At 41.0% G+C, this 14008-nt stretch overlaps 1 protein-coding gene across 2 annotated transcripts in view; it reads left to right on the top strand.

Annotated features, from left to right (window-relative positions):
* The first annotated feature begins 814 nt into the window (after positions 1 to 814).
* The window catches only part of noc4l (nucleolar complex associated 4 homolog), a 40950-nt gene continuing 27756 nt past the window's right edge, over positions 815 to 14008 (top strand). For both annotated transcript variants that reach the window (XM_061966474.2, XM_061966473.2), the window contains exons 1-3: positions 815 to 1023; positions 8782 to 8902; positions 8968 to 9074. In XM_061966474.2, coding sequence (XP_061822458.1) covers positions 871 to 1023; positions 8782 to 8902; positions 8968 to 9074 — 381 coding nt within the window. In that variant the 5' untranslated portion in view covers positions 815 to 870. The remainder of the gene's footprint in view (positions 1024 to 8781; positions 8903 to 8967; positions 9075 to 14008) is intronic.

The following is a 14008-nucleotide window of genomic DNA, read 5'->3' as shown; positions in this document are numbered from 1 at the left end:
CAGGACACCTCTGCCTCTGTTTCACTTCATGTTGCTGGTAAATAATATGGTTGTAGTAGTAGGCTAAAGTTAAATTATTTAGTATTCGCTAATTAAAGGGGCAGAGCTTTAAGAGACATTTTAGCTTTTATATTTTATAAAATATATTTTTTGTAAGAACCACAATTAATAAATATATTTCAGTGAATAACTAATTGTTCAAATCTGTATATAAATATGTACATAAAGTGTTGTAATTATATTCCAAATCTGCGTTCTTCTTGGTCATCGCTGCTGCCGCCGCCACCCCCCGCCCCTCGACCACACCACCACAAATAGATGCCTGTTCTGTGGGAAACACTGTATTATATATATATATATATATATATATATATATATATATATATATACACAGCCTGGCCCTAATTGTGTTAACCCAATGCGGCCCCCGAGTCAAAAAGTTTGGGGACCCCTGATGTAGATGATCTATATCTGCTGTACAGATTTACTTTACAAAAGGGAAGTGTGGGATACTTGTGAACCCGTTCTCAAACAATGACAATAAAAACTATTCTGATTCTGATTCTGAATATATATACACAATATACCAACAATGTATGTTTGGACACCCCTGAACTAAGGTAAGGTACCGATATTTTGATTTGAGTATTGATTTTTAGTGCATAAAGATCTGGTATCGGCGGTATCGACCCGCACATCACCAGTATGCCTTGTCTTCCTCCCAAAATAAATGTACATTTTTCTATTGCATCACACCTATGTATATATCAACGGTAGACGTATTAGACAGTGCCAAGAACGGCCTGAGGGTGGCAGTAACGCTCCGCCTGCAGACAGGAAGTCCGACAAACCGGAAAAAGAAGTTGAAACATGGCGCCCGGCAAGAAGCGCAACGTGAAGCTCGCTAACTCATCACAACCAAGTCTGAAAACGACGAAAATTGACCTAAACAGCAAAGTCGAGGGAATACTCGAGAGCAGAAAAAACGCCAATGACGTTTTCGACATATTCGAGTTCCTCCAGGTAATTAAATGGCACTTATAACGGCGCTTCCACTAGCACCGTCTATTTTTTATTTTATTTTATTTTTAATTTTTTTTTATTGAGCAACAAACATACATTCATAATTCACACAAAATACAAGGCACTTTCAACATCAAGGAAAGAAAGCAAATACAGTGAGTAATAATACTAAAAAATATGAAAAAAAAAAAAAAAAGACAACCAGGACTACCTAAATCACTTTAAATGTTGTTTTTTTTAACAAATATATCAATTTAAGGGCTTTTGTACTCTTAATCATTCTCCAAGATTTGATTGATAAATGTAACCCATTAAGTAGGGCTGGACGATATGGCCTTTTAATAATACCTCGATATTTTTAGGCCATGTCACGATACACAATACTTATCGCGATATTTAGCCTTGAATGAACACTTGATGCATATAATCACAGCAGTATGATGATTCTATGTGTCTACATTAAAACATTCTCCTTCATACTGCATTAATATATGCTACTTTTAAACTTTCATGCAGAGAGGGAAATCACAACTAAGTCAATTTAGCAAAAGTGTATTTATTAAAACAGTTATTAAGCAGTGGCACAAACATTCATGTCATTTCCAAAACAGAAAGTGCAAGATTGTCAGAGACATTTTAAAAACAAGCTATGAGTGCACTTTTGTGCATGATGTCACTAAGATGACATATCAAAACAACACTAAATTAACGTGCACTTTTTGTACAGAACGCCACTACAATAGTTTAAAACATGATGTCACACAAGATATTTCAATTAGTGTCAAATAAAAAGGAGCTACATAATAGGAAATCAAATAGTGTTCATCCTTCGCTATGTGGTAGGTTACTGCGGACTTTTTGATTGATTGAAACTTTTATTAGTAGATTGCACAGTACAGTACATATTCCATACAATTGACCACTAAATGGTAACACCTGAATACGTTTTTCAACATGTTTAAGTCGGGCGTATTCCACGACATTATCTCCTTTTGTTGATTTTTTTGATCTGGAAATGTTTGCACCGAACGGAGATGTTGACATGCGGAGTAAGCACTCTTCATTCTCTAGCGCAGAGGTGCTCACACTTTTTCTGCAGGCGAGCTACTTTTCAATTGATCAAGTCGTGGGGATCTACCTCATTCATATATAGAATTTATATTTACTTATTTATGAAATATATGTTTTTGTTACTTTGCTATATCGTGATATTTGATACTCTCCTTCTCACAGAGACTTAAAACAAGTGCACCTTCTCACACACGTCACGCATGCAACGTCACAGCTCCCGCGGAGCAGACAGGTAGCGACATGGTAACGTTAGCTGTGATGCTAACGGTGCGGGTGGTAATACGAGAGAGAGAAGGTGTGAATCTGTTAAAGGGGAACATTATCACCAGACCTATGTAAGCGTCATTATATACCTTGATGTTGCAGAAAAAAGACCATATAATTTCAAGATTTCAACTGTGATCGGGCTTTAAACAGGTGGCTGACCTGTTCAGATGAGTGTAACTGCTACTGGTCAAATCATGTGAAATAGCATTTAATTTTACATCTATGCAATGCCATTTAAATGTAATTATAGACCGGGTACTCCCGGGTACTCCGGCTTCCTCCCACCTCCAAAGACATGCACCTGGGGATAAGTTGATTGGCAACACTAAATTGGCCCTAGTGTGTGGATGTGAGTGTGAATGTTGTCTGTCTATCTGTGTTGGCCCTGCGATGAGGTGGCGACTTGTCCAGGGTGTACCCCGCCTTCCGCCCGATTGTAGCTGAGATAGGCTCCAGCGCCCCCCGCGACCCCAAAGGGAATAAGCGGTAGAAAATGGATGGATGGATGGATATTTTTGTTAACAAGTTAAAGGTGTTTAATGATAATGCAAGCTTGTTTAACACATATAGTTAATATTGTTAAAAAATTAAAGGTGTTTAATGATAATACAAGTATGTTTAATACATATAGTTAATATTGTTAACAAGTTAAAGGTGTTTAAAGATAATGCAAGCATATTTAACACATATAGTTAATATTGTTAAAAAATTAAAGGTGTTTAATTATAATACAAGTATGTTTAATACATATAGTTAATATTGTTAACAAGTTAAAGGTGTTTAAAGATAATGCAAGCATGTTTAACCCATATAGTTAATATTGTTAACAAGTTAAAGGTGTTTAATGATAATATAAGAATGTTTAATACATATAGTTAATATTGTTAACAACTTAAAAGGTGTTTAAAGATAACACAAGCATGTTTAACACATATAGTTAATATGGTTAACAAGTTAAAGGTGTTTAAAGATAATACAAGCATGTTTAACACATATAGATTCCTTTCTTTCATGAAGACAAGAATAAAAGTTGGTGTATTACCTGATGCTGATGACTTGCATTGATTGGACAGTGGTGCGGATAATGTCCGCATTTTCGAATGGAGGAGAAAAAAAGTCCTCCTTTCTGTCCAATACCACATGAAAGTGGTTGGTTTTTGGCATCTTATTTGTTCAGCTTCCGTACTCCTTTTTATACACTTTACAAGAAATACATTGTCGGCAAATTCCGTAGCTTGCTAGCTTGTGCACGCCAGCTTTCTGAGACTCTTATTTTGTTAGCGCAGGCAGGCAGGCAGGATGAAGCAGAGCTTTTATTGTGCAACTGTGCAGTCGGTCTTTGTAGTTTTGACGACAGGTACGGCGCCAGAGTCTGTTGAAATAAAGTGTTTCTCACCTTCCAGTCGGTAATTTTAATGAGCTGGCAGCAGCCAACGTCATCTCAGAAGACCCTCGGGTGCCGTGAATGTCAATCAAGTGACGAAAGTGACGTCATAGTGAAGATTTATGATCGCTCATTTTTAGGACAATTTTTTTAATGCCTGGCTGGTGATCGACTGACACACCCTCCACGATCGACCGGTAGCTCGCGATCGACGTAATGAGCACCCCTGCTCTAGCGGGTGACTTTTCAAATGATGCTACATATTAGCAGTAATGCTACTTTTTGTAGAAACGCTTTCGCCCCACACTTGACAATTTACGGTTGTCTGTTCGACATATTCCCGCTTGAAGCCAAACCACCGCCAGACGATGGACCCCGTGCTGTTTTTCTTGGGAATTAATTCTTCCTTCATTTGTTACCAGATTCGCACCTTCTTTCTCTCGTATTACCACTCGCACCACAGCTAACTTTAGCCTTGCTGCTACCTCTCTGCTGCGCAAGGGCGTATACGTATATGTCGTGACAGTATGTGACGTATGTAAGAATGTGCGCTTGTCTGTCTGTGAGAAGGAGAGACTAGAAAGAGTGAGAAGAGCATGTAGTGTAATGCCAGCAGCTAAAACCAACTGTGTGAGAACGTATACTCCAATACCACGATATAGTCATTTTCTATATCGCACAGAGACAAACCCGCGATATATCCAGTATATCGATATATCGCCCAGCCCTAACTTGATGCATATAATCACAGCAGTATGACGATTCTATGTGTCTACATTAAAACATTCTTCTTCATACTGCATTAATATATGCTACTTTTAAACTTTCATGCAGAGAGGGAAATCACAACTAAAAGTGTATTTATTAAACAGTTATTAAGCAGTGGCACAAACATTCATGTCATTTCCAAAACAGAAAGTGCAAAATTGTCAGACATTTTAAAAACAAGCTGTTAGTGCACTTTTGTGCATGATGTCACTAAGATGACATATCAAAACAACACTAAATTAAAGTGCACTTTTTGTACAGAACGCTACAATAGTTTAAAACAAATAAAGTGCACTTTTGTGCATGATGTCACACAAGATATTTCAATAACTGTCTAAATAAAAATGAGCTGCATAATAGGAAATCAAATAGTGTACGTCCTTCGCTATGTGGTAGGTTCCTGCGGTGTTGTTGACTATTTTTTTCATACGGTGTTGATGTGGAAATAGTTGCTTCGGCATTTTGTTGGTGTGGCACCGAACTGAGATGTTGACATGCGGAGTTTCAAGCACTCCTTATTCTCTATCTGGTGACTTTTCAAATGATGCTACAAATTAGTAGAGCTGCTACTTTTTGTAGCAACGGTTTTACCGCATAATTGTAAAACATCTTCCCGCTTGAAGCCGAACCACCGCCGGACGATGCACCCCTTGCTGTTTTTCTTAGGAATTAATTCTTCATTTGTTAAAGGGGAACATTATCACAATTTCAGAAGGGTTAAAACCATTAAAAATCAGTTCCCAGTGGCTTATTTTATTTTTCGGAGTTTTTTTCAAAATTTTACCCATCACGCAATATCCCTAAAAAAAGCTTCAAAGTGCCTGATTTTAACCATCGTTATATACACCCGTCCATTTTCCTGTGACGTCACACAGTGATGCCAATACAAACAAACATGGCGGATAGAACAGCAAGATATAGTGACATTAGCTCGGATTCAGACTCGGATTTCAGCGGCTTAAGCGATTCAACAAATTACGCATGTATTGAAACGTATGGTTGTAGTGTGGAGGCAGGTAGCGAAAACGAAATTGAAGAAGAAACTGAAGCTATTGAGCCATATTGGTTTGAACCGTATGCAAGCGAAACCGACGAAAACGACACGACAGCCAGCGACACGGGAGAAAGCGAGGACGAATTCGGCGATCGCCTTCTAACCAACGATTGGTATGTGTTTGTTTGGCATTAAAGGAAACTAACAACTATGAACTAGGTTTACAGCATATGAAATACATTTGGCAACAACATGCACTTTGAGAGTGCAGACAGCCCATTTTAGGCGCGCTAAGAACATACATTTTTCCACGATTTCAGCACTCAAGTTAACCATACCTAAATAGACACAAAATACTGCATTACACAAGACTACCCGAATGTACTCGAATGATTGAAAAAAATAAATGTTTTTAAGCTACATTATTGGTAAACACAGTTTATGTATAATAATTTACGTAAAACCGCGAGTAATGAATAAAGTTGTCATCAATTAATATATTCTGTAGACATACCCTCATCCGCTCTCTTTTCCCGAAAGCTGATCTGTCCAGTTTTGGAGTTGATGTCAGCAGGCCAGGGAAGTTGGAAATGCATCTGCTTTAGAGTGTCGCAGGATATCCACACGACTGACCATTTCGTCGGCTTTCCCCACAACCTCGTATTTTGAACACATTTCGTCCAATGTCTTGCCACTTTCGCATCTTTGGGCCATTGGTGCAACTTGAATCCGTCCCTGTTCGTGTTGTTACACCCTCCGACAACACACCGACGAAAGTGAGAAAATGGCGGATTGCTTCCCGATGTGACGCCACGTTGTGACGTCATCGCTCCGAGAGCGAATAATAGAAAGGCGTTTAATTCGCCAAAATTCACCCATTTAGAGTTCGGAAATCGGTTAAAAAGATATATGGTCTTTTTTTCTGCAACATCAAGGTATATATTGACGCTTACATAGGTCTGGTGATAATGTTCCCCTTTAACAGATTCACACCTTCTCTCTCTCGTATTACCGTACTACCCGCACCGCACCGTTAGCATCACAGCTAACGTTACCATGTCGCTACCTGTCTGCTCCGCGGGAGCGTGTGACGTTGCACGCGTGACGTGTGCGAGAAGGTGCGCTTGTTTTAAGTCTCTGTGAGAAGGAGAGTATCAAATATCACGATATTGTCATTTTCTATATCGCACAGAGAAAACCCCCCGATATATCGAGTATATCGCCCAGCCCTAACTATTAAGCCAATTAGAAAATATAGGCCTTACTTTCATAAATCAACATCCCTATCCATCCATTTTCTACCGCTTGTCCCTTTTGGGGTGGCGGGGGCTGCTTGAGCCTATCTCAGCTGCATTCAGGCGGAAGGCGGGGTACACCCTGGACAAGTCGCCATCTCATCCCAGGGCCAACGCAGACAGACAGACAACATTCACACTCACATTTAGAGATGTCCGATAATGGCTTTTTTTGCCGATATTCCGATATTGTCCAACTCTTAATTACCGATTCCGATATAAACCGATACCGATATATACAGTTGTGGAATTAACACATTATTATGCCTAATTTTGTTGTGATGCCCCGCTGGATGCATTAAACAATGTAACAAGGTTTTCCAAACTAAATCAACTCAAGTTATGGAACAAAATGCCAACATGGCACTGCCATATTTATTATTGAATTCACAAAGGGCATTATTTTTTTTAACATGCCTCAAAACAAGAGTTTGGTGGGCGGGGTTGAGGCGGGGGGTGTATATTGTAGCGTCCCGGAAGAGTTAGTGCTGCAAGGGGTTCTGGGTATTTGTTCTGTTGTGTTTATGTTGTGTTACGGTGTGGATGTTCTCCTGAAACGTGTTTGTCATTCTTGTTTGGTGTGGGTACACAGTGTGGCGCATATTTGTAACAGTGTTAAAGTTGTTTATACGGCCACCCTCAGTGTGACCTGTATGGCTGTTGACCAAGTATGAATTGCATTCACTTGTGTGTATGATAAGCCGTAGATATTATGTGATTGGGCCTAGGACTAGGCGATATATCGATATGCACGATATACCGCGGGTTTGTCTCTGTGCGATATAGAAAATGACTATATCGTGATATTCGAGTATGCGTTCTCACGCAGTTGCTTTTAGCTGCTGTCATTAAACTGCATGCTCTACTCGCTCTTTCTTGTCTCTCCTTCTCACAGACAGCAAGCGCAGCTTCTACATACGTCACATACTGTCACGTCATACGTCACATACGTATACGCCCTCGCGAAGCGTAGAGGTAGCAGCATGGCTAAAGTTAGCTGTGATGCTAGTGGTAATACGAGAGAAAGAAGGTGCGAATCTGTTAACAAATGAAGGAAGAATTAATTTCTCCCCAAAAAACAGCAGGGGTTCCATCTTCTGGCGGTGGTTTGGCTTCAAGTGGGAATATGTCGAACAGACAACCGTAATTTGTCAAGTGTGGGGCAAAAGCGTTGCTATAAAAAGTAGCATTACTGCTAATATTTAGCATCATTTGAAAAGTCCCCTGCTAGTGAATGAAGAGTGCTCACTCCAATCCAATCCACTTTATTTATATAGCACATTTAAACAACAAAAATGTTTCCAAAGTGCTGCACAACAATATTAAAAACAATATTTACGTACTCTGCACGTCAACATCTCCGTTCGGTGCCACACGTCCACACCATCAAAATGCCGAGGCAAACATTTCCAGATCAACACCGTAAGAAAAAAATAGTGATTTTTTTTTTAGTTGTGATTTCCTTCTCTGCATGAAAGTTTAAAAGTAGCATATATCAATGCAGTATGAAGAAGAATGTTTTAATGTAGACACATAGAATCATCATACTGTTGTGATTATATGCATCAAGTGTTCATTCAAGGCTAAGGCAAAATATCCACATATATATCGCGATATGGCCTTAAAATATCGCGATATTAAAAAAAGGCCATATCGCCCAGCCCTAATTGGGCCGGCACGCAAAGGCAGTGCCTTTAAGGTTTATTGGCGCTCTGTACTTCTCCCTACGTCCATGTACCACTCCGTACAGCAGCGTTTTAAAAAGTCATACATTTTACTTTTTGAAACCGATACCGATAATTTCCGATATCACATTTTAAAGCATTTATCGGCCGATAATATCGGCTGTCCGATATTATCGGACATCTCTACTCACATTCACACAGAAATAGACAAACATTTCTATGTTACAGTCGTTTACAAAAAATACCAAATTTGATCTCTTCTATCGCACCGTCTAATTGTTTTATGTCTCGCAGTCCGAAGAAGAGCAAGACGTCATCAAGGCCGTCGATGCCTGCGGTCATTTGTTTTGTCAGCTGCTGGAGACCAGACGGCTGTACATAGGCAAATTACCAGAAGAAGAAGAGGCGCTGAAAGGTAAGTGACACTTTTGTAGACATTTCCATGATCTCCACGACCCCAAACCTCAAACGTGTCCTCAGGTCCACACAGTGCAGAGGACAAGTACCGCATCTTCATGAGACACCGTTACCACAGCTGCGTGGAGATGCTGCTGGAACACCTCAGTCACGAACTCCATGGCGTGCAGGTGAGGAGCGCCGATACCGGTGGTTTTTGCTATCGGCACCGACATGTGTTTCGATACTTTTCAAAATAAAAGGATTTAGCTGATGTATGTTTACGCCTGATAACAGTGCATTTCAATTAGAGATGTCCGATAATGGCTTTTTTGCCGATATGCGATATTGTCCAACTCTTAATTACCGATTCCGATACCGATATATACAGTCGTGGAATTAACACATTATTATGCCTAATTTTGTTGTGAGCAGCAATATATATTTTAGGAACCTATAAACTTTATGTCTATAGGTCACTAAGATATATAGATATTAGAGATGCGCGGTTTGCGGACACAACCGCGGAGTCCGCGGATTATCCGCGGGTCGGGCGGTTGAAATAAAAAAAATTTAGATTTTATCCGCGGGTCGGGTCGGGCGGTTGAAATAAAAAAAAATTAGATTTTAAATAGATTCAGGCGGGTGGCAGTTAAACCAATTCGGAAATATATATACATACCGTATTTTCCGCACCATTAGCCGCACCTAAAAACCACAAATTTACTCAAAAGCTGACAGTGCGGCTTTTAACCCGGTGCGCTTTATATATGGATTAATATTAAGATTCATTTTCATAAAGTTTCGATCTCGCAACTTAGGTAAACAGCCGCCATCTTTTTTCCCGGTAGAACAGGAAGCGCTTCTTCTTCTACGCAAGCAACCGCCAAGGTAAGCACCCGCCCCCATAGAACAGGAAGCGCTTCTTCTTCTACTGTAAGCTACCACCCGCCCCCGGAAGAAGAAGAAGCGCGCGGATTTTCGTTTCATTTCCTTTGTGTGTTTACATCTGTAAAGACCAGACTACAAAATGGCTCCTACTAAGCGACACGCGTATAACGTAGAATTTAAACTTAAGGCAATAAGTCATGCCGAAGAACACGGAAATAGAGCAGCAGCAAGAGAATATAACATAAATGAATCAATGGTGCGTAGGTGGAGGAAGCAAGAAGATGACCTGCGCCAGGTAAAGAAGACAAAACAGAGTTTCCGAGGGAACAAAGCAAGATGGCAACTGTTGGAGGACAAACTCGAACAGTGGGTTGTTGAGCAGAGAGCAGCAAGCAGAAGTGTCAGCACCATCACTATTCGAATGAAGGCAACAACGCTAGCAAGCGAACTTCACCTGGATGATTTTAAAGGTGGTGCTTCTTGGTGTTTCCGGTTCATGAAAAGACGCAATCTCTCCATCCGCACAAGGACCACTATTTCACAGCAACTGCCTAACGACTTTAAAGAAAAGCTGGCTACTTTCCGTGCATATTGTAAAAACAAGATAGCTGAAAAAAAGATCCGGCCAGAGCACATTATCAACATGGACGAGGTTCCACTGACTTTTGATATTCCTGTGAACCGCACTGTTGATATAACGGGAGCACGTACGGTGAATATTCGCACCACAGGGAATGAGAAGTCGTCCTTCACTGTGGTTCTAGCTTGCCATGCTAATGGCCAGAAACTTCCTCCCATGGTGATATTCAAAAGGAAGACCTTGCCAAAAGAGACCTTTCCAGCCGGCGTCATCATAAAAGCTAACTCGAAGGGATGGATGGATGAAGAAAAGATGAGCGAGTGGTTAAGGGAAGTTTACGCGAAGAGGCCGGGTGGCTTTTTTCACACAGCTCCGTCCATGTTGATATACGACTCTATGCGCGCCCACATCACAGATGGTGTCAAAAAACAAGTGAAGCACACAAATACAACACTTGCCGTCATTCCGGGTGGATTAACCAAAGAACTCCAACCGCTGGATATTGGTGTCAACAGGGCATTCAAATCACGACTGCGAACGGCGTGGGAACAATGGATGACCGAAGGCGAACACACCTTCACTAAGACAGGCAGACAGCGCCGGACGACATACGCCAACATTTGCCAGTGGATCGTAAATGCCTGGGCAGATATTTCGGTCACAACTGTGGTCCGAGCTTTCCGGAAGGCAGGATTCACAGAACTACTGGACAACAACAGCGACACTGACTCCGATGACTTCGACGAGACGGAACCGGCCATTTTGGATCCCACATTTGCCCAACTTTTCAATTCGGACACCGAAGACGAAGAATTCGAAGGATTTACGAATGAAGAATAACTTCAGAAAGTGAGCACTATGTTTATTTTGTGTGTTGTGACATTAACGTTCGAGCAACATTATGTTGCTATTGCTCTACACTATTTTGAATTTTACTATGTTTGTGATTGCACATTTGCGTACATTTTGGGACAGAGTTGTTAGAACGCTGGTTTTCAATATATTATTAAAGTTTGACTGACCTATCTGACTGTTTTTTTGACATTCCCTTTAGCGCAGCGTAGGCGCGGCTTATAGTCCGGGGCGGCTTATTGGTGGACAAAGTTATGAAATATGCCATTCATTGAAGGTGCGGCTAATAATCCGGTGCGCCTTATAGTGCGGAAAATACGGTAGTTAAATGTTGTTACCCACGAACGAGCAGGCACCTGCAGCATATGCCACAACAGAAGAAGAAAAAAAAAAGAGATGGCAACGCCGGCAGCAAACGTGGTACGCGACAAACTAAAAAAGGGAATACTAAGGACCAGGGGAAAAAAAGGCCAGAAAAGTTCAGCGTGGACTCGTTTTTATGAGGTTGTAAATCAGGATGATAGTAATGCTGGCTACGTGATTTGCAAGAGCTGCGACGCTGTTTATGTCTACGACAGTCACAAAACCGGGACATCTAACATGGTGCATCACATTTGTGCAAAACCCCGAACCTCCACAAACACCCTGAGCATGAGCAGTTCCGTCCGCCGTGATCCCAGAAGAGTGCCACAAGATGTTAAAACAAGATAGAACGCAGCTGCCTGCAGCAGTTTGAGTGGCGCGAGCGCGCTGATGGAGGTGCGCTCAGCGCGGCTCCCAGATGATTGCGCACTGGTGTGCGTCTGGGCCGTGACAGCGTGGCACGCATTGAATGTCTCTGCTACATTGGATCAGTCTCCTTTCTTTAACAGGCAAAAGCTTTATAACCTCACTAATGCCTTGCATCGTCTATATTAGATATATAACAGCGGGCGGGTGCGGTTTTGATTAAATGTTAGTTCGGGTGGATGCGGATGGTTGACGACTTTTGTGATGCGGTTGCGGATGAAGTAATTGCCTATCCGCGCATCTCTAATAGATATCTAATGTATTCATACATTGTTTATGTAGGATATACACATGTGTATATAACCTAATCATATTGTTTCTTCAATTTAAAAATAGCTGACCGTTTTTTTCCCCCTCCTCTGGGATTATATTCCCAGTTTTGATCTCGGACGTCTGGTCACTTATAGCATATAAGAATATTCTATTACTGTTAAGCAAACTATGAATAATAAAACACGCCAAAACGTGTCCTTTATCATAGCTACACGTATGACATGTTAAAATGTGAAGTGAAGTGAAGTGATTTACATTTACCGTATATAGCGCTTTTTCTCAAGTGACTCAAAGCGCTTTACATAGTGAAACCCAATATCTAAGTTGCATTTAAACCAGTGTGGGTGGCACTGGGAGCAGGTGGGTAAAGTGTCTTGCCCAAGGACACAACGGCAGTGACTAGGATGGCGGAAGCGGGGATTGAACCTGCAACCCTCAAGTTGCTGGCACGGCCGCTCTACGAACCGAGCTATTTATTTAAATCAGTGGTATTCAGTGAGGTAAAATGAATTAAATGCGCTGACAGTTCATTGCTCCTGACAAATGAATTGCACTGAGTGGAGCGGATCACCACTCCAAGATGGCGGCCCCGCGTCTCGTCAGCGCCAGTAGGCAGTAGCGCTTGATGCTGCGTCTACTTAGATGTCTATGGTTGTAAACCCTAAAAATTAAGATGTTGATGCTTGACGCCATCTTAGAAGTATTTTTACATCTTTTATTTTAGCATGCTTATGTTTATGCTTGCTTTTTAACTCATTTGAAATCCCTAAAAAATCACGGCGTGGATACTTGGCGCCGTCTTGGAAGTATGCTAATGTCTCTTGTTTTAGCATGCTTACGTTTTATGCTAGCTTTTTAATAGGGATGTCCGATAATATTGGACTGCTGATATTATCGGCCGATAAATGCTTTAAAATGTAAAATCGGAAATTACCGGTATCAGTTTCAAAACGTAAAATGTATGACTTTTTAAAACGCCGCTGTGTACACGGACGTAGGAAGAAGTACAGAGTGCCAATAAACCTTGAAGGCACTGCCTTTGCATGCCGGCCCAGTCACATAATATCTACGGCTTTAGACACACTCACAAGCGAATGCAATTGCATACTTGGTCAACAGCCATACAGGTCACACTGAGGGTGGCCGTATAAACAACTTTAACACTGTTACAAATATGCGCCACACTGTGAACCCACACCAAAGAAGAATGACAAACACATTTCGGGAGAACATCCGCACCGTAACACAACAGAACAAATACACAGAACCCCTTGCAGCACTAACTCTTCCAGGCATGTTAAAAAAAATAATGCACTTTGTGACTTAAATAATAAATATGGCAGTGCCATGTTGGCACTTTTTTCCATAACTTGAGTTGAAGTTGTTCTTTTATTTTGGAAAACCTTGTTACATTGTTTAATGCATCCAGCAGGGCATCACAACAAAATTTGGCATATCCATCCATCCATTTTCTACCGCTTGTCCCTTTTGGGGTGACAGGGGGTCGCTGGGGGGGTCGCTGGAGCCTATCTCAGCTGCATTCGGGCGGTAGGCGTAATAATGTGTTAATTCCACAACTGTATATATTGGTATCGGTTGATTTCGGTATCGGTAATTAAGAGTTGGACAATATCGGAATATCGGATATTGGCAAAAAAGCTATTACCTCTACTTTTTAACTCATTTAACTAATTTTGATTGTGTCAGCATAAAAATCATGGATTTTAATATTTGACGCCA

The sequence above is a fragment of the Nerophis lumbriciformis genome, linkage group LG11 (genome assembly GCF_033978685.3).
Source record: "Nerophis lumbriciformis linkage group LG11, RoL_Nlum_v2.1, whole genome shotgun sequence".
Lineage (NCBI taxonomy): Eukaryota > Metazoa > Chordata > Actinopteri > Syngnathiformes > Syngnathidae > Nerophis > Nerophis lumbriciformis.
This window is presented reverse-complemented; position numbering and strand designations above follow the sequence as displayed.